Here is a 21,749-nt window from a genome sequence, read left to right as displayed (position 1 = left end):
TTCCAACCAGCGCCCGGTCGTTAATCCCTACATCACTATGTCCTGTTACTACATTAACTGTCAAACATTCTCCACCTGACAGTAAGATTACAGGTATTAGCATGTTAAAAAAATCCCTGAAATGCCGCAGTTCGCGTTTTTCCACGTAACACCACCACACCCCCACCACATCATAGTCAGTTCAGTTGTTGTAGCCCATGTGCTATAATATAAATATCATGACGCTTACTATTAGTAAAAAGTGAGAATTACCAGTCAGCACCTGATGCAATATTATCTTGATACCCAGGTGACAATTCAATTGAAATAGAGATTCTGTAAATACAGTATCACGATTTTATAAATATCCCGATTAGATAACTTTTTTTACTTTGTTACAATTTTAAAACCTTAAATCTTTCAATTTTGTTTTAAAAAGGTGCCAGAACTCGACGGTTTAGCGACACCTTAGCTTTATTCAACACCTTCACGAGTGAATTGAACATGAGTATTTAATGAGTAGTCCGTTTAGTATAACATTAGTTTCCTTACTTAAAAACCAAGCACAGCATTTAAATGATACAAACCAGCTTCAAATATGAGTGTTACATGTAACTTAAAAAAAAATAAAAATAAAAAAACTTTTTACTGAGCAGCATGCATCTTTGTCATCAGTCATAACTATTACTTTTATGTAAAGCACTTTGAATTACCATTGTGTATAAAATGTGCTATACAAGTAAACTTGCCTTGCCTATTACGGGTACTTCAGTTCTAATAGCACGTTCGTAAGTCGTATTTGTTCTCAAGTCTGACAAAGTGAATCTTATACACCTTTGATATGAATATACAATGTAAAGCATACCAATCCACTTGGATAGATCTAAGTGGTGCATTTGTCCCTTTCCTCACACTGCTATCATGTGACTGAAAAACCATACCTGCATGTTAGCCTTTATAAACATCCCTAACGAGTACTTCATCTTACACATGTGAAATGTAACAGGGTGATTCCATCTCAAATCAACCAGAGGGTTCCACCACATGATCACAGATTTTGCTGATTTTTTCACCAATTGTTGGTATTGGCATGAAAATAAAAACCCCCAATTTTTTTGTCCCAACTCCCGCTCGTTAAAAAATGGCAGCCATCTTGATTTTTGGCCTCGACACGCTTCGAGACGTGCCACGCCCCTTTTTGAAATCCTCTTTTTCTAGATAACTCACTTGCTGTATGTCATATGGAGATGAAACTGGGTATATTTATGTAATTTTTTATGTAGATTCAGATTCATCTCTTGTGGTTATGGAGATATTTCTGAAAAACTATTTTTTGGGGGTACCCCTTTTCGACCCCCCAGAACCCAAGGTCTGCATGTATATATGTCACTCAAAAAAATAGGGGTTACTTCACATCACCTCATCTTAAAAATAAATAAAAACCAGAGTTGTGTTATGCCTTGTTTTATAGAAATCTTTAAAAATGAATTGTCCAGGTTTTGCAACATTTTATGATTTGACATACAGAAATGTACTGCAATATCTGTAGAATACTTAATGCATACCCATAAAATCTGCTCCTTTCAAAGTAAAAGTAACCTTAAATTCTTCTGTAATGCATATCTAGTCAAAGACTGTTTCTCTTGGAGTTCTTTTAAATAAACAGTTTGGGCCTTGGCTGTATAGTGATGAGCTGTGCAGGAGTCACATTTTTCACAAAGTCTCATAATAAAATCAGACACAAAGACATGTCAGAAATTTTGCCATGGCTTTTATGATTCCACTGCTTGAACTGAACAGTTTCATCTGGGTCCAAATCAGCATTTTCAAATATACCATCAAGATTAGAAATTTGCATTTGCACTGTTAAAATTTTATATAGCTTTAATGCACATACAAACAGCTGCCAGTTAATAGAAAGTAAGTTGATGGGTTTTTTTTTGCACTAATAAAGTTTTGGAATTGTAAAGTATTTTGACTCGTGTCAATCATATCGTCAATTATATCGTTATCGCAAATGTTTAAATATATATCGTGATAAATATTTTTGCCATATTGCCCTTCCCTAATTAAGATAATCAGATACTTTTGATTGGGGGCCACTGCTCACGCCTGTGCAACATATAGTCACGAGGATCCAAAGAACAGACAAGCTTTGCCATCAAGTCTTTGTAATCAGATTGTGATTAAGACAACAAACTACATTGGAAAGATTCAGTAAAAGAATTAACATAAATGAAACACACTCAATTAGTACGAAGAAAAAGATGATGCAATCATCCTCAAGTTCCTTGAGTGCGAGGTCACTCATGGAGTTGGTTGGAGATGATTCAACTTTCTGATCAGTATGAACCTGAATGGTTCAGTTACAGGATACTGTTTGACAGTGATACATATATCTTACATGTACCACCATAAAATGACACATTTACTGGTAGATAAGGCCTATTGTGTAGATCCATGTACATTCTCTGTATATAAAATGTGTATCAAATCGTAAAACATTTGCAAAACCTGGACAATTCATTTTTGATGATTTCTATAAAACAGGGCATAACACAACTCTGGTTTTTATTTATTTTCAAGATAAGGTGATGTGAAGTAACCCCTATTTTTTTGAGTAACATATATACATGCAGGCCTTGGGTTCTGGGGGGTCGAAAAGGGGTACCCCAAAAAAATGGTTTTTCAGAAATATCTCCATAACCACAGGAGATAGCCAAATTCTGATTACGGAATCTGAATCGACATAAAAAATTATATAAATATACCCAGTTTCATCTCCATATGACATACAGCAAGTGAGTTATCTAGGAAAAGAGGATTTCAAAAAGGGGCGTGGCACGTCTCGAGGCCAAAAATCAAGATGGCTGCCATTTTTTAACGAGCGGGAGTTGGGCCAAAAAAATTGGGGTTTTTTTATTTTCATGGCAATACCAACAATTGGTGAAAAAATCAGCAAAATCTGAGAAGTGATGGTGGAAAATTTCTCTTCCACTGGTTCATTTGAGATGGAATCACCCAACAGTGTTGTTTGTGTTTTTGAACAGATGCCATTTTGTCTCAGAGCAGTTTTTTACCGAATTAGACTGTGAACTGGATTTGTTAAGGATTTTCCGAAATGACAATTATTTACCATCAGGACTGCTTTACGGGACAGCAATTTTTTTAACATCGTGCTCACGAACTGATTTATTGAAATCCAGTAAGGCCGACTTATTTCTCCCGCACACACACACACATTGATATATGGTGTACTGCAGTGTCTATTTTTTGTACAATACACGAGAGCTATTTGTTCGCATCTACGAATGTTCATAGAACCACGCTTGACTGGGACAGTACATCTCTATTATGAATAATTTCAAATAATCGATGTTGGATTTGATTGGCGATACATGAACATTATCGATCAACTTTTCCTCCGGTTTTACTAATTATCATGGTACAATCACTGGTTATAATCTTAACCACGGTTAAGTGATCTAACATAGCATGGGGTTTCGTTATGATGCTACATTGCCATGGAGCCTTGGAGTTCATGCTACATATAATGCCTTCATTTCCTTCTATGCCTTCTTGGACTCCCATGATATCCTTTCGAAGCTGCCGCTTTTAAATTCATATGTCATATATTATTTGAGCCAAATAATAATAACACATTTTAAGCAGTGCTGGGAATGTAATGAAAGGTCACACAATAATAATGCGATATTTTCAAATAATTCATTCTGTCACACAATGCACTGAAAAGTCACACAGGATACGTCCAAGCCAAACGATCCCACAGGAGATTAAATGAACTGAATGAATACCACTGATGACATTTAAACCTTTTTTTTGCTTATATTTCTGCAGTTATTTTCTGTGTTCTCTTCAATTTCTTTTTGTGCAAAATACAAAAAAAAAATTAAAATTATGCACTTTCTGCAAATCTGTTATTAAATACTACAATGCTACAATACTACAAAGTATAAAATGTATACCAAAACATAAACATCTACTCATACATAAAGTTATATAATATAAATTCTGGCACTGGAGCTGTGCATCAGGACTTGGAAATGGCAAAACAGTGAATTCTCAAATCTGATTGGTTAGAACGTGTGGACTGTAGGGAAGGGAATCACAAGGGTCCTTTTAATACAATATTATAACAATTCCTAAATACATTTTTTTTTTATTGCGATTTTCTTACAATGCTAACAAATCTATCAAATAATTTGCTTTTGCCACAGGGTGATAAGATGTGTGAATAGTTTAGCTGCAGGATTATAGAGGAACTGCAACATTTTACTAAGCAAACATAGATGTTAAGATATTAAGTCATTGTCGCGATACATGAATTGCCACGCAAAAAAATTGGGATATAGAACGAAATAGAAAACCTCACGTCTAAACAATTATCAAAAAGAACCAGACAGACTTTGGGATATGAAATATGGATCCAATAAATAAGGAGACTACTGTAGGTGTTGTTTAAGGTAATGTAATATATCAGGAGTGTTTTCTAGCTAAAAGTGCTTCAGTGATGGATTTTGAATGTGGGTTTTGGCAGGGATGTGCTCTCTCACCTTTCCAGTACTGCAGATCGTACCGTCCTACTTTCACAGACAGTTAGTGTAATTAATGATTCATTTAAGATTACCTGTGACATGGAGTGATACATGTAGTTAAACATCCCAGTCCTGTCACGCTGTGTGTGCTCCCCCTGTGAAGTGGCTCTCATCTAATCACATTGCTTAATCAGAACTGTATAAAAAGAAATTACATCTAGGTCTTGAGGACATCTCTGTTTTGTTTTTTATTTTTTTCATAAGCTTGTACATTATAATCTGAAGCGAATAGAATGAAAGAATTTCTGTTGTTTCCAGAGACATGAAGGAATTATAGCGCGTCTCCTAAATATTAACATTTATCCAACCTCTTTGTAGGAATTTTAAGAGCTAATGAGCACATAATTAGTCCAGATGTCCTGAACTTCAGCATAATTTTTACTGTATATTCATGAGAATAGGTTGTTTTCTTTAACATATCCAGGGTATTATTATTGTTATTATTATTATTAACTGAATCAGGAGAGGAGAGTGTAAATTGTGCAGCATGGTAACCTCAAACATCAGCTGGTCAAGTGTACTTGAAAACAATGCAGGGGAAATTAGTGAAATGACCCTTGGAAGCAATTATTAATTAAGGAGACGAAGTGTTGTTCAAGATGACGTGACATTATCAGGTTTGTTTTCTTGCTGAAACTGCTTCAATTATGTTTTTTTAATGCGAGTTTTGGCAGGCAGCTGCTCTCCGCGCTTACCAGTACCGCCGATCATACCGGCCTACTTTCACCCATGCTGCGACCGACAGTTAGGATAATAAACAACTGTTAGATCACCCATGACTATAAGTTGTTTATAGTGAAATTCATTTAACCATGCCAGTTCTGTTACCATCTATTATCACCACTTTGTGGAGTGGCTCTCATCCGATCAGATCCCTTGGTCAGAATTAAAAACTGTATAAAAGGAAATTACATTTACAGGACATGTTGAGGACATTCCAATAATTCAGATGTTAGAAGGACAATATTTGTGGCCAAAATCGCAGCTGTGTAAGAGGAATAAAACATAAATACTATCTTGCTGCTGTTTGCTTAAAAAATATTTTTAAGTTTGTATCTGAAAATTTTTTAAACAAATCAAATGAAGGAATTTATGTTGTTTCGAGAGACATGGCGGAATTCTACGAATATGTCTCCTAAATACTAATATTTGTCCAAACTTTCTGTAGGCATGTTAACACTAATGACCAGATAATTAGTCCAGATGTCCTGAACTTAAGAATGTTTTTTTTTTTCTTTTTTACCGTGTGTTCATGAGAATGTCTGATCCATACTGATTATTATCATTATGCGATTCCTAGATCAGGAGTGAAGAGTGTAAACTGTGCGAGGTAACCTGAGTGATCAGCTGATCAGCTCGAGCTGAGGACACCTCTCCTCCGGGATGGACGTCTGTGCTGACAGTTAGCATGGTGGCTAACACTGACACACCAAGCTGTGTTGGCTAGAACGCTTATTTCCCCTTCTAACAACAAGATGTGATTCTTCACTTATTATTATGCCGAGCCGACTTTACTAAACACATCTTCCTACACATCCTGACGCGGATGAAATCCAGCTGTATCAGTCCTAGCGTGCTCCTCGAGCGGAACTAATGTTAGCTAGCCGCTAGCCCGCACTTATTTCAGCAGTTTACTCACTTTGCTCCGGTAAAGCCCGACGGTGAGGGAAGAAGCAGGCGAAAACAAGCCGCAATCTGCTGGATTAGTGCAGAAAGAACTTAATTTCTTCTTTCAGCTTGGATAATTCCGTCAGTGTGTGTGTGTGTTTACTTCCGTTCAGGAGACGAGGAGTTCCGTGTCCATGAGAGTCGCAACAGAACCGCGACGGGACAGAAGATCCTCCTCCGCGCTCGCGCCCCGCTGCATGCACACTACTACTACACCGGCACGCGCACTGCTGCAGTAGCGTACTACACTCGCATACTGCTGAGTGCGCTAGTGTGCTTTAGGGTGGAGCTGTGCAGCAGGGAGTCAATCAACACAGTACTGGGTGATGAAATGAACTGAAATTGAAGAAATTTCATTATAATGTCATAAATAATTGTGGTGTGTGTGTATCATTCCATAGAATTTTAAATAGGCAGCATGGTGGCTTGGTGGTTAGCACTGTTGTCTTGCTCCTCCAGGGCCTGGGTTCGATTCCCAGCAAGGTTCGATAACATGTGGCTTGGTGTGTTTTCTCCGGGTACTCCGGTTTACTTACCATGTCCAAAGACATGCAGATTCGGCTAATTGCCCGTAGTGTGTGTCCTGTGATAGATGGGTGTACCCTGCGTCATACCCTAAATCTCCTTGGGAGAGGTTCCAGGCCCCCCACGACTCGTTCCCAAGCCAGGATAAAATGGGAGGGTTGTGTCAGGAAAGGCGTCTGGTGTAAAGTTGTTGTGCGGACTGGATAATCCGCTGTAAGGACCCCTGTGTTTCGATTGCCAGCCAGGCTCGATTACCGCCTCTGTGTGCATTGTACACGCATGTTCTACCTGTTCTGGATGAGTTTCCTCCGTGTACTCCGATTTCCTCCCACAGTCCAAAGACCCGCAGATTAGACAGATTGGCATTCCCAAATTGCCAGTAGTGTGGATGAATGTGTGAGTGAGTGTATGTGTTTGTGCCCTGCAATGAAGTGGATATACCCCGCCTCGTGCCCTAACCCTCCTGGGATAGACTTCAGGTCCCCACAACCCTGAATACAGGATAAAGAGGAATAGAAGACGAGTGAGTGAGTGAAAGTGAGTCTGTTGTTATGATATTCTATGATAATGATGTTCTAGCATTATATTGCCCTGCTGTACATCTACAAAACTCCTGAAAGCTTTTGCTGTAGCCCATGTACCTATAAATTGATAAAATAAAATTTGTTGTGGCGCATGTATAAACCTCTTGAAAATTATTCTTGTAGTGATTAATTAATTCTTGTTGACATTTGGTCACATGCTTTTTTCACAGAATACATAATGTTTCAATAAAATACATATAAATACATAATAAAATACAATAGTATTTATGCAAAAAGAATTCTCTGTATAAGTTACTGAGTGGACTGGTTAGCACTGTCACCTTGCACCTCTAGGGTTGGGGGTTCGAATCTTGCCTCTGCTCTGTGTTTATGGACATTGCGTGTTCTCCCTGTGCTTGGTGGGTTTCCTCTACTTGATTATCATTTCCAAATTGCCTGTAGTGTACGATTGGGTGTGGGTCTGTAAGTGTGCTTGTGCCCTGCGGGGGTAAGCATCCCAGCCATCTTGTGCCCTTAGAAAGGCTCTGGACCCAGGAGACCCTACACAAGAAAACCAGTATAGATAGTGGATAGGTTGATAAAAGTTACTGAGCAATTTATCAATTATCTATTAAAATCTATTTGTAATACTTCCGATTTGCTTACACCAAATGTAGTCAGTTACCTAAAACATGTTTTATATACAGAATAAAACACTAAGGGACTATGGCACCAAAATATCACACTATCATTATGAATACTTCCAGATACCACAGAGGTACTAAATAATATCCTGCACCTGCATTTTCAAAAATAGGACAGTCATGGCCAAAATTGTTGGCACCCCTGAATTTATTCCAGAAAATCAAGTATTTCTCACAGAAAAGTATTGCATTAACACGTTTTGCTATACACATGTTTATTCTCTTTGTGTGTATTGGAACAAAACAAAAAAAGGAAGTAAAAAAGCAAATTTGACATAATGTCACACAAAACTCCAAAAATCGGCTGGACAAAATTATTGGAACCCTTAACTTAATATTTGGTTGCACACCCTTTGGAAAAAAATAACTGAAATCAGTTCCGCTTATCCACCATCCGGACTATCCTGCGTTGCAACCTTTCATCAATTTTCCTCTTTCGTCCACACCCAGGGAGATCTAGCTACAGTGCCAAGGCTTGCAAACTTCTTGATTATGTTGCGCACTGTGGACAGAGGCAAATCTAGATCTCTGGAAATGGACTTGTAACCTTGAGATTGTTGATATTTTTTCACAATTCTGGTTCTCAAGTCCTTACACAGTTCTCTTTTCCTCCTTCTGTTGTCCATGCTTAGTGTGGCACACACAGACACAATGCAAAGACCAAATGAACTTCTCTCCTTTTTATCTGCTTTCAGGTGTGATTTTAAATTTTGCCCACACCTGTTACTTGCCCGATGTGAGTTTAAAGGAGCATCACATGCTTGAAACAATCTTATTTATCCACAATTTTGAAAGGGTGCTAATAACATCCTCCTGAAGTGAGCTGTAATCTACAGGTGTCTGCTTAAAGAAAGATTGACAGGAAGTCTCTCTCACCTTCTCAAACACTCGCTTATGCACAAGTAATGTTTTTCAGGTCTCTTAGACAGCCATTATCATGAATTATTGACCATGTCTGAAATGCTACATCAACAGCATTCGCTTCACTTTTCTATGCAATTTGTGTTGACTTAAGGCGCAGTCGCTTTAGTGTTTTTGACTTGCAAAAAGACTATGCAAAAGGTCTCCTTCAACGACTTACTACTAAAGGCCTAGTTTATATGCACTCATATGTGTGTGTGTGTATATATATATATATATATATATATATATATATAAAATTTACACATATACAAGTATATATATATACATTTATATACTTATAAACACACATTTTTAATAAGAATCAGTGACTTTCAGTGTCTGTACTCATCATGACACAATTATTATCTGCTGTGTATATACAGTACAAGCGAGTGCATTACGTTTTATTGTATCTTATATGATGCACTGTGCCCTCCGAGGTTTAATATTTCATCTCAATGTATCTGTGTATTGGAAAAGCTATTAAAGGTTATGATGGTCAGGACAGAGGTCCTAATGAATGCACAGCAAAATCTTGACTGTGACACATTCACACATAAGTATCTAATAGTGAACTTGTAGGCCCTAGGATCAGCCTAATAAAAGCAATTAACACCTATATACTGTATATATTTCATAGGATGTACTTTAGGATGTAGGTTGTACTATAATAATTGACAGTGTTAACTGATAATGTCGTCTTGGTCAGAGTATTCCAAAACTCTACACTATCGTTGTAAGGCCCTTAATCAAGAACTAAGCCACAACATGGAGTCCTGACCTTGACTTCCTCAGAAGGAAAAAATGAGTTGCATTGTACTTGTTTACAGTATGAACCTGTATACAGTATGTACAATATAAACACTTATTCATTCTCCTTAGGGCTTATTCTGTACAGGGTTGTGGGAGGCCTTTGGGGTATATCCTGAATAGAGTTCAAATCCTGTACAGGGCACACAAGCACACACACTACGGGCAATTTGGAAACAACAGTTGAGAGTGTGGGAGGAAGCCAGCTTAACCAGAGGAACTCCAAAACTGTCAAGCCTGGGGTGTGAGGCCACAGTGCTAACCACCAATACAGTAGTTCCTACCAGGGTAACCTGCTGGATCACGACATTGTGGAATCATTTTGCATTAAAGTGTCTAATAGGACACACAACTTCCTGTAAACTTTGCCTGCTGTCATGCCATCCTTTTCCTAAATGTCCTTTTCTACCATTCTGACAGATTTTGAATTCTCTTTGAAGGGGGGCGACCACTAGCTTCAATTCTGACCCAGAGCAAATCAGTATTTCATCACTGGTGGGAATCAAATGCTGGGTAATTTCTCACCACTCAGTTGAAACTAATGGAGCTCCATCTGCTGAAATCCCTCCAAGGACTGGATAAGCGTCTTTAAGATTATACTAAATCCTGTTTTTTTTTTTACTAATATTAAAACTCAAACAATTTGCTGACCTGAGTGAATAAATTAATAAATTACATAAATATAATATACTGTATTACAGTGGTATCACAACATTGCGCACAGTGATCAGACAGACTAGAGCCATCTGTGCATATTCACTGGTGAGACAGGGGAACAGAAATAGCCCTCATCTCCACCACTTTCCGTTCTCTTATCCTCAGAACTTGAATAGGTATCTGGCACTGCACTGAGATGGAATTTGTAGGGCGGTGTTACCTCACACTTTGAGTAAAATTAGGGCCTCTTCAGCACATTTGTTTGCCGATTAACCAAGTGTGAAAGACGATCCTCTTACACTGAAGCATACTTTTCGGTCATTCTATATCAAACCCTTAACAAGCTCCAAGTGTAAAACAGGGTGGTGGATTCGAACAGGTAAAAAAAAAATAGAGAACTCAGCTTTGAATTTGATTTGAATGTAGCCTAGATGACTCCCGAACGAATTGGGTAAATGCGGCTGGATTTGAGAGAAGTAAATGATCGGTTTATATGCAAATCTGGTTGAGAGGAAAAAACACAAATCCATTAATTAGAATAAACATACTGTACAATCTACAATTGCATTGTATTCACAAATTCAGATATAAATAAGAGGCCACTTACTGTATTATGCACATGAGTCATTGTGCGATAAAAAAGGTTACTATGATGTTTACATTTTTTTATATAAAACCAACAGAAATTCATTCAAAAGAAACACAATATAAGTGGGTACAAATAAAAATAATTTCTCAGGCCAAGCTCAGACCAGTGATGAACTTAAGTGGTATAACTGAGGTTGAGGAACTGTCTAACCCAGCCCAGAATTCACGCTTATAGTATTACACGTTTTACACCAACTTTCAGCTTTAGATACAGAATTAAACGTTTAAGTCAAACTGGGACTTGTGATTTAATTTACATTGACATTTTACATTTAGGCATTTAGTTTAAGTTTAGCTTAAGTTTCCGTCATTGGATAGATCCTTACACTGGGTTGCAAGGTTACTATCTAAGTACCACTTTTTTTTTTAAATAAAAAACAAAACAGAAAACATAGAACAAGTCTCTTCATGAGTAAGAGTGTTGGCCGCCATAAAACACCTGAATAGTGCAATTGTTTTTTATAGAATGCTATAAGAATGACGATGAAGAAAACCTTCCAGTAAAATTCTTTGTGCTGTGATCAAAGGTTGTCACACTTTTGTCTAATGATGCACGGCTGATTAGCACCACACCAGATCTGTCGTTCTGACTCATCACTGACGGCAAATCACACTAGCAATGCTGGAAGTAAGTGTAAATGTGGTATGCACCACCCACCCAAGGGCTTTCTAGTTCACACCATGGGCTGGCATGTTTAAGAAGGCCTGCACCGCATAGTAATGAATACGACGATCAATATGTGCAGCAGTTAAATTTACTAAGACAATCGTCTTTGTACACAGGTAAAGCCGAGGAAGCCACACCAGCCCTCAAGTTACACATGCAACACGACCTGCGAAGTGCGGGTGTGTGCGTGTTTGTTCAGAAAGGTGAACAAGTAGTGCAGGTTTAAGTGTCCACTTATCTTCCTTGGACTCTGAGTCTAGCGTGCACACACCCTGAAAACTTCAGTTTTTCAACTGAAGTTTTAAGGGCGTGTGCACACCAAAGATAATCAAAGATTAGATAATCAATTAGTGTTTTATGTGTTATAGATAAGATAATCAATATGTGTTTAATGTGTTTCAATATAAATAATTACAAATGTAAAATCATGCAACAGATGTTAGATGTTGTCTGTATTTGTAAACAAGGGTGCAAATTTGTATTCCTGTTTCATGACCAAAGGTGTTCAAAGGTAGTCAGGTGCGGAATAGGTGCAGATGGGTGTCTAATTACAACGTCCCTGAATAATAGACCGGAGTCTTGTTTGTTTGGTTTAGTTTAGTATGATGAATATTTCATGTGGGCTAAGTGAGGTATGTCGTCTGCTTTCTCTGTCGGGTAGCCACGCCTGCCAGGTGCTGCTTTTAGTTGTAGTGCATTCCTAAATGCTGTCTCTAAGGTAAGGTGTGGCCGTGCAAATGTGTTGCGTTATGGAAAGTATACGAGACCAGGCATGATCATTCCTTTCTTCTGTTTGCTTATTCGTGTATGTGTGTAAAAAAAAAAAAGTGCAAAAAAAGTCTCATACGCTGACGTATTGGGTATCAGTGCCAAATCTGTAAAATATCTGCAGTGTATTACCACCTTGATGAGTGCGACAACCACCAGGAGCAATGAACTGGAGGCAAAATAACCCAAGAGCTTATAGCCTTTGTTGTTAGACAGGGCTCAAATATGCTGGGCAACAGCTGTGAGGCAGGAACAGAGCGACTGTTTTAGTAACAGTGATCTCTTGTTTGAAGCATGTACCTACAGTATAAAAGCTTCTCCTCTCATTAATAATCCTTTGTATTTCTATATTCCATATCCACATTCAGCACAGCATATAGGATTTACTGGAAAGAAAAAAAAAACTGAAATCATTACATGTTTTTATATCAGAGATACTTAAATTCAATCTGGCAAGCTAAGTTTCCCATCTGATATATATTTGTCATTCAGATATAAATTACAGAATCCAGGAATAGGCCATGTCAATGGCTTTCTTCAGTGAACTGGCGTAATTTTTGCTGCACTACAGAGCTAGAGCAATAAAAAGCCTTAAGACTTTATTGGAAGTGTCTTGGTCGACTGCACACAAGGATGAGGAAGTCCAGAACGACCCGGTTCGTTTGCTCGTTGTGTGATTTTTGTGAATTGTCTATTGATTAACTAAATATAAAATTATTCCCTCTGCAAGTCCAACAGTTTTCATAAGTTGGCATTTTATTGATATATTTTTTTTAAATATATATATAAGGAAAGAAGACTAAAGAACAAATTGCATTTTGATGATGCAATTTTATAAACAACATAATCAGACTGCATGATAAAGCAGTCTGTAGGCGCAAACACCACACATTATCTCTAGTGGGCTGATAGTCCATAGGGACAGAAATGTGATAAAAGCTACACTATTAGTTACAACACTGGTATACTTACTGAGCTGATAAATCAGTCAATATAGTGGTATAGATTTTTTTTTTAAATGAGGATAGAAATTAAACCGTATAACATAATGAAAGTCTGCATTATATAATGTAATACACCCTATGATAGCATGTTTTGCCCATATGAATACTAGGCCTCACATGCCATGGGGAATCGTGTACAAACTCAATCCATCACCCTTCACTCTGGGGATGACCAGTTCCACTGTGGCCTGCATCGTGGTCCCTGTCTCTTCCATCTGATTTGCAATTAAATTGCATCACCCCTGCACTGCAGCACCATACACACCATGAGACCTGGACAGCTGGGACAAGACAAGTACTGGGAGACATTTGGATCATTTCCGATCCGCACCCTTGATCAAGCTGGATGGAGGATGGATCAATAATTGTCTACCGGCAACATTTAAGGTCTGGGCATGCTGAAGGATTAAAAATTCCCACAGCTGTTAAAACTGGGTGTGAGATGGGGACACACTGGATAGTTGGAGCAGTCTATTTTGGAAGAACATGCATGGATGATTTTGGTAATTGGGACAAAAACAGAGAACATGGAGTACACCCAAGGCCATGGGAGAGGGTGTTGGACTACTGATTGGAAAGTCTCAGATTCCAAACCCACCACCATCAAGTTGCCACTGTTGGGCCCTTGAGCAAGGCCCTTAACCCTCAACTGCTCAGATGTATAATGAGATAAAAATGCAAGTTGCTCTGGATAAGGGCATCTGCCAAATGCTGTAAAAGAAATAATCACACATATATAAAGCGGTATTTTATTATTTGACATGGTGGCATAGTGCTTAGCACTAGTGACTAATAGGTCTTCCCAAAAAATTACCCATAGCGTGTGTAATTACGTGCGTGTGTATGTGCCCTATAATGGACTGGCACCCAGTGCCCAAAGGCTTTCCTCGATACTGTACAGGATAAGCGATATAAAAGATGAATGAATGAATGAATTAATCATTTAACATCATATACTGTAAGCACAAACGTATATTTAAAACATCCCCTACTCAGCTTAAATGCAGCATTTTAGCCGAGATATGTTTGGTATTCATATGTTCCTTCTACAGTTTTGCACTTGCAATATGAGGCTAACTTGGTTAACAAGTAATACAAGTCTCATAGCTTCAGTGCAAAACTAAAAAAAAAGGAAGACAACCCAAGCAGTTGTGTATATTAGAAAGCCCCCACCCTCCACCCTCTCCAACATTTCTTTAATAAGCTTTCGGCTTGGGCACAACTTGGAAGATGTTCTCTGGTACCTTATTCTTCATTTCGGTAATTAGTCCTGCTACAGAAGCACTCATTAACCGGTCTAGATACACTAATGAATCATCATATTGATAAACTCTAAACATGGGCTCAATATTTTTACATTAGTCTTTTGTGCTGCAATGGATTGGCACCCCGTTCATGGTGTTCCCTGCCTCGTGTATTAAGTCTCCTGGAATAAACACCAGGTCCCCCCCCCCCCCCCACGACGCTGTAAACAGGATAAAGCTGTATAGAAAATGCGTGAGAAAATGAGTCATTTTCTTTTCGTGCACATGTACAGAGATTAAGCGGTTTGTCTGATCTATTACATTGAGCACCTATTTTCCCTACAGAGCGAATTGAAGGATGGTGTAATAATAGTAAAGCAATAATATAATGGAAAGGCCAAAACTGCTGCCAGGTCAACCATGGACAGGACTAGTGCTACAGAGACATGACATGATTCTGGTTAATTTAAAAAAATGTGTATTATCAATAAAAAAGACAAAAATCTTATTTAATTAAAAAACTTCTATGTTACTGGAGGGTTGTTAACTGCATTTACCATCTCATAAACAATATACTTGCCCTATCTCATTTCAGTTTTGTGTACTGGTCGGCCCTACATTGTTACAGTGTTTTGTATTCTGTTGTTGTTTACTGTTTGCACTTAATGTTGCACCTCCAGCCTCCGGGTTCGATTAGGGGTCTGTGTGCATGGAGATTGCATGTTCTCCCCATGCTTGGTGGGTCCCCTTCAGGAACTCTGGTTTCATCCCACAGTCCAAAGAGATGCAGATTAGACTAATAGGTGTTCCCAAATTTCCCATAGTGTGTAAATGCCTGTGTGAATGTTGGCCGCAGGTCCTACCACAGTCGTAAAAAAGGGATAAAAATACAATGTTTACCATTGACCTCCACGGTCACTACAAAGTTCACTCACAGTTCGACTACAAAGGCTCTTAGATGGATGGATGTATTGATGGAGGCAGCTCTGAGCTCAGTTCCCGCCTCTGGGTCTGTGCGCATTGAGTTTTCATGTTCCCCCTGTGCTTGGTGGGTTTCCACTGGGTACGCTGGTTTTCTCCCACAGTAGAAAGACATGCAGATTAGACTAATGGGTGTTCCCAAATTTCCCAGTGTATGAATCTGAGTGTGAATTGTGACCGCAGGTTCTATAACGGTCATAAAAATGGGAATAAATACAATGGTAATCGCTACTGGCCTCCAAGGTCCCAAGTTGGACTACAGAGGTTCCCAGATGGATGGAAAGTTGTTTGGAGCACTTTGGTTCTGTAGGAACGTTGATTCGTTTCACTGGGTACTGAATTGCATATGGCTAAAATGACAGTAATACGTCAGTAAAAAAAAAAAATCTATTTTTTGTCTCCATGGCTAAAAATTGCCTGAAGGACTTCCCTGTGAGTACAGAGTTGTCCAGCGTCCCGCGTGATCTGATTGGCTGCGCGGCTCGTAAGCACCGCCTACTTGAGTTGACAAACCGGGGCACGCGCCGGATGCGTTTGCTAGGATTGGACGAGCTCGCGCTCGTGCAGGTAACCGCCAATCAAATCGCGACTTTAAAATATTGAGAATTTAAAAAAAAAAAAAAAGACGTTATTAAAAAAAAGACGTTATTTTTGTTACGTTGTTGTTATGGCAACGCAAGAAGGAGAAAAGCTGCAGCTACCGTAGTTCCGCATTTCTGTACTAAAATTCTCTCTCTCCCTCTCTCTCTCTTTCTCTGTGTAGCAGCCCAGCCCAAGAAGCAGCAGCCCGCCCTATCCTCTCCTCTACTCTACTCTCGCTCCCTCCCTCCCTTCCCTTCCCTCGACGGTCTCCCTCAGTTCACCCCGCAGCAGTTGCCGTCCGGCTCCAAGCTTCCCTCTCTTAGACATGGCCGCGAAAGTGTGCAGACTCCTGCTGTCCCGGAACAGCGTCGCCGTGGCTTCTCCTTTCTCCTTTTCACACCGGCAACACCAGCACACAGGAACGGTAAGTAACGAGAGTGTGTATGTGTATATATATGTGTGTGTGTGTGGACGAAACGGAAAACGGAGATAGAGAGAGAGAGAGAGAGAGAGAGTGGGATAAGGAATCAGGAAGGAGCGGAGATACGCGGAGGGGTGGATTCTCCCGGTAGTACACTGCCGTCCTGGCGATAAGGAAGTAACGCGCTAACGACTTATTCGAGTTGGTGTTTGTAAGGAGGTACACGTCGGCTCGGTGTAAGTCGTGTATTCTTCAGTTGTGACATTGCACTATTTGCTCGGCGTGTAGCCCTACTGTATGTACAGCTAATGGTGCTGAAGCTAACACAGACGTTTCCGTATCGCACTAAACTCTGGCATGATGACGAAATGGGAAAGGGGGCTTTTTTCCGGGATAACCTTGAATGCAACAGTGTGTGTGTGTGTGTGTACCAGTCAGTCAGTGCACACTGTGGGGCTCAACTTTATGTGCCCAGTGGCAGAACCTCACACACACACACACGGTTGTGTACACACATTCCTACCAATCTGTGTAAGGGCCCTGCATTGAAACAGTTGCATTAATTAATACACTTACAAATCTCACCTTAACCTTGGTCAGGACAAACAGAAAAGGAAAAAAAATAAAATAATGACACCCCAGGACGAGACATGTCCCCTTGTGAGGACACCGGATCCCTTGGGATTTGCTTCAGCTCGAGGACGCTCCCTGGTAGTAGCGACACTGATTGTGTTAAAACCTGTTAATCGGGTAAAGTGAGCAGTGTGCTTCCTAAACCACTGCAGTGTGTGTATGTGTGTGTATGCGCGAGACTGGAGATGGTGCCGCAGAACTCTTCGATGACCCCCAAGCAAGCAATCTCTCTCTCTCTCTCTCTCTTTCTCTCTCTGTCTGTCTCACACACTTGCCGCTCCTCCCTCCTCACTGACGTGTATTTATTATCCCACATACCTGACACATGATTGACTCCCAGTTCCAGGATTTCCCTTCACGTCTTCCTGGGTTTTCCCATTTAGACCACGTTTCTAAGGTCGTGCTTAGCGCCCATCCCCGAGGTGAGGTGCAGGGATCCGAGCACCAGCATTTAACCATCATTCAGAGCTTAAAAAAAAAAAAAGAAGAAAAAGATCCAATTAGTTAAAGCACGCCAGTCTGTTCCTGCCAAATCATTAGCGAGTATCCTTTTTGCGTGTGCTGACACTGTAACTCATCTCTCCACTACTTGGAACGAATCCCAGGTTGACCGTGAATCCATCTGTAGCTTCATATTTCAGAGGTTTCGTTTCACGTCACGCGCGTGATATTTTCAGCGTCGGCTGCCCTTGCAAGGGTTTCTCAGAACAGGAGGAGATGCCGTGGAGCTTTACAGGACTGTGTAGTGACAACCTTTCTCAGGCAGTGCAGCAATAAAGAAAAGGAAGGGTTTTATGATGGACGTCCACGGCTGTAGCGGTGACCTTTGCACCGGGGTTAGCACTCGATTGGCTGAAGGTTGAGCAGTTTGGTGACATTTTTGCTTTCAGGTGGTCTAATCCGATCCAGAAAGGATAGTGCCAAGGCTTTAATTTGTACATCTTTACCTGCAGGGGCATGATGGGAAATACTGTACAGTGAAGCACTCAGATTCCCATGGTTTATAAGCAGTACTTAGGGTTCTGATCCAGCCCAGCTCTTGACACTTAGAGACAGACAGACAGAGAGAAAGAGACACACATTTAACCTGCCCTGACTCTGTATTTATGCAGCTAGCCTGTAAAGATGCCCCTATTATGGAGGGGGGAGAAAAAGACACAGAGTTACTCAGAAAAGCTACCTGCCATAAATCACAATGTGGGCGTGGGCTCGACCCAGTTCTATCCGTTACGCCCAAGCGCCTTCTTATTATAATTCGGTTCTCTCACACATTCTGTGTGATTGATTAAAAACAATGCCTTGCCTGTAGTTTATTATTATTATTATTATTATTATTATTATTATATAATTATATATATTTTTTTCTGTTGTCTACACACGTGTGAAGGAACTAATCCTTGACAACCTTACGGCACATTAATCCGATCAGCATCAGAGTAAGTTAATTAACCCCTGCTACTCTGACTGATTGAGAAGCTACGGTGATTCGGATTAGTTGCAGAAAGCAAGTGGCAGGTCAGTCCTGTGAAAGAATACAATTAAAAGTGACACCCTGTCCTTCTAAAGTGGTTAATCTAAAGGTGTCCGTCCTCTTTGACATTTCAAGCCATGGACTGAAAGGCTGCCTTTGTCTTTGGTGGTGATAAATGAATCACGATACAACACATGCTGCAGTTGTTTTAAATACTGGGAACGGGAATCAGCCAGGGATCCGCTGATACGATAGTATCACGATACATAAATGGCGATTCGATTTGTATTGCGATTCCGTTAAAAAATGATCCTGATAGGATATTAAATGTTTTTCAGATTCTCTTTCAGAATTTGGTAATGTCTTCCACAAAAGATGCTGTGCTGCCTGCCAGTGTGTGAATAGTAGGGATTTTGAAATCAGTGCGGCGATACATGAACTGCCACACAACAGAACCGTGATACTGAATTGTTTTCTCCCCGCATCTATATTACATGGGGGCAGAGGTGGCTCCGTGGTTAAGGTGTTGGACCGCAGATTAAGAGGTCCACGGTTCGAGCCCCGATGCTACCGGGTCGCCACCTTTGGACCCTTGATCAAGGTCACACTTCACCTCCAAGTGCTCAGATACAATTGGGCGTCCCAACCCTTTTCCACTTTTTTTGCACTGTTCAGTGTAAATTCTAGAGAGTTTGCTGTGTGTGAAATCCCCAGGAGATCAGCAGTTGCTCGAAATACACAAACTTGTCCATCTGGCAAACCCCCCCCCACTGAGATCCACAATTCTCTGCAGTCACATCCCCGCCCCCCCCTTTTCTAATTTTTGATAATCGAAGGCCCTGTGTCACCAAAAGAATTCCAAAAAAACATACAGTAAATAAATCAGAACAGCTTGCCCCATTTGTCATACCTTTATCATATAAATCAGAAAGCTCTAATTAGCTCACAGGATTTTTTTTTTTATATTGAGTTTGACTTTAGGCTCTAAAATTTTAAAAAATTATAATTTTTTTTATATTTTATTTTCTTAGCTTCCTTATTTTTACAGGCTAAAAGCACCGCCTGGGTAATAACCGAGGTGCCCCAGGTAGAATATGCTTACAAGCATTCAGTGCAGCATTTAAATGGCTAAACAAACGTCGATAGTGTAGCTTAAAAATCATTGACCCTGCCTTTTATATAGATTACGCTATCAAAGCTGATCAGGATGAGTGGTGTAAGTCAGAACACATTTCCTAATATTTGATGGTGTAGTTCTGTTTTTCTTTCAGTATATCGAGCAGCCAACGGGGGATATACGCTTAAAGGACAGACCCTAGTCTCACGCATGTGAATCAGACAGAAAAGCCAATCAGAAGCATTGCTTTCTTTCACATGCCATGCTCACAAAGGATCTTATCGAACCACTAAAAAAAGCCTTATTCGGGTTGTATTTGTTTATCAGCAGGACGTCTGTGGTAAAATCTTTTCATGCATTATCATCAGTGACAATCAAGTCTCTTTAGGGTTGCGTTTTCTGCAAAGTTTAACGTTTGTGTCACATCATCCTTAAATGTCTTTCATATCCAATGAAAGCCAACGAGACTACAGTATCTTTTCCCGAACTCGGAATACTTGTGCTCATACTGATCAACATTACGCAGACTTTGGGGATAAAGATGCTTATGTGAAAACACCCTCAGATACAATCAGGTCTCAAGCCTGCCAAAGAAATGATGGGTTTCTCTCCTGGAAAAGTGGAGTAATTGTTGCCGATTGTGCCTTCTGAGAGGTTTCCCAGTTAGCATTACATTTTTTTTTTTTTCCTCTTAGGTAACTGTGTAATAGGGACACTCGGAAACTAGCTAGCATTCAAAGTGAGATCTGTGTAGAAAATCACAGATGTTTTTAGGGGATTTAAATGATGAGGCTGAGCAGTAGGTAATTCAGCCTGAAATTTTTCAGGGGAAGGTGAGTGGAAAAACATGACATGATTCGTCAGGAAAGAAAAAGAATTCATGTAAATAAGATCCTATGTAAATGTAATCATGTCTGAACAAAGATATGTGCAACTATCTGAAACGTCTGGGAAGAGTCTGGGACACAAGGTGGAGTTACTGTTACTGATTATATTCTAATAACAGCACTGCTCGAAGTGGTATATTCCCTTAGTTTGTGCCGGTGAATAAGATGTTACTATGGAAACTGTAATGTATTAGGGAACGCCCACTAATATAAACCTTTTATTGAATTTCATCTCCTGCCCAATCAGAATCGAGAACTAGCCTCATCGATTTATATATAATTACAATGTATGTATGTACGTAAGTACGTATTGGCTGTTTCGAAATACTAGCAACTGGGTCGTCTGCTTCTTCTGGTCTTTTCATGCCTTTTCTAGTCTTTTCCTCCCGTTCAGGCAGCAGGAAAAGGATGCGTACCGTCTCAGACAGAGACTCCAAAACGGTCCTAATTGATGAACTGCACTGAGAAGAGTGTTTAAAATAACACTGGGTTCATCAAGATTTATGAGCTCCTTGTTTTATGATTTTTGTTCTTCATCAATATTAATGAGCTTATTAAAAAGATTATTTGTCCATGACCTTTAATTAGATCGTTGATAACGTTTGCTGAGACACTCATGCTGGCTGAGGCTTTTGGCATTAAGATTTTGAAATGCATAAGAGGTCTGGGATTGGGAATTTCCATGCTGAAATCATCCTCGAGCAGCGTTTTAATTAGGTGTTCATCAGAAGTTGCTCTGTGATAGAATTCTTTGAGATGCGTGTGAAGTTTGTGTTTGGGTTTATCTTAACGACTGGAGAACTGATTATGTACAGTGTGGGCAGAAGTCTTGGGCAACTTGTGCTTTTCTAAATTATTTTTTAAATAATATCTTTATTATTGATTTATTACAAAAAACTTTTCTGATTTTCAAACATCAGTATTTACCCACGAAATTAAA

General features: G+C 39.6%; 2 protein-coding genes across 2 annotated transcripts in view; one reads left to right on the top strand and one right to left on the bottom strand.

Annotated features, from left to right (window-relative positions):
- micu1 (mitochondrial calcium uptake 1) overlaps positions 1-6,453 on the bottom strand; it is a 50,785-nt gene extending 44,332 nt beyond the window's left edge. The window contains exon 1 of the mRNA XM_053501861.1: positions 6,235-6,453. The gene's annotated coding sequence lies outside the window, so the exon portion shown is untranslated. The remainder of the gene's footprint in view (positions 1-6,234) is intronic.
- A 10,003-nt stretch (positions 6,454-16,456) lies between these two features.
- The window catches only part of mcu (mitochondrial calcium uniporter), a 53,326-nt gene continuing 48,033 nt past the window's right edge, over positions 16,457-21,749 (top strand). Inside the window, exon 1 of the mRNA XM_053502273.1 lies at positions 16,457-16,704. Within this exon, the coding sequence (XP_053358248.1) occupies positions 16,606-16,704 (99 nt within the window). The 5' untranslated portion in view covers positions 16,457-16,605. The remainder of the gene's footprint in view (positions 16,705-21,749) is intronic.

Source organism: Clarias gariepinus, chromosome 8 (assembly GCF_024256425.1).
Source record: "Clarias gariepinus isolate MV-2021 ecotype Netherlands chromosome 8, CGAR_prim_01v2, whole genome shotgun sequence".
Lineage (NCBI taxonomy): Eukaryota > Metazoa > Chordata > Actinopteri > Siluriformes > Clariidae > Clarias > Clarias gariepinus.
This window is presented reverse-complemented; position numbering and strand designations above follow the sequence as displayed.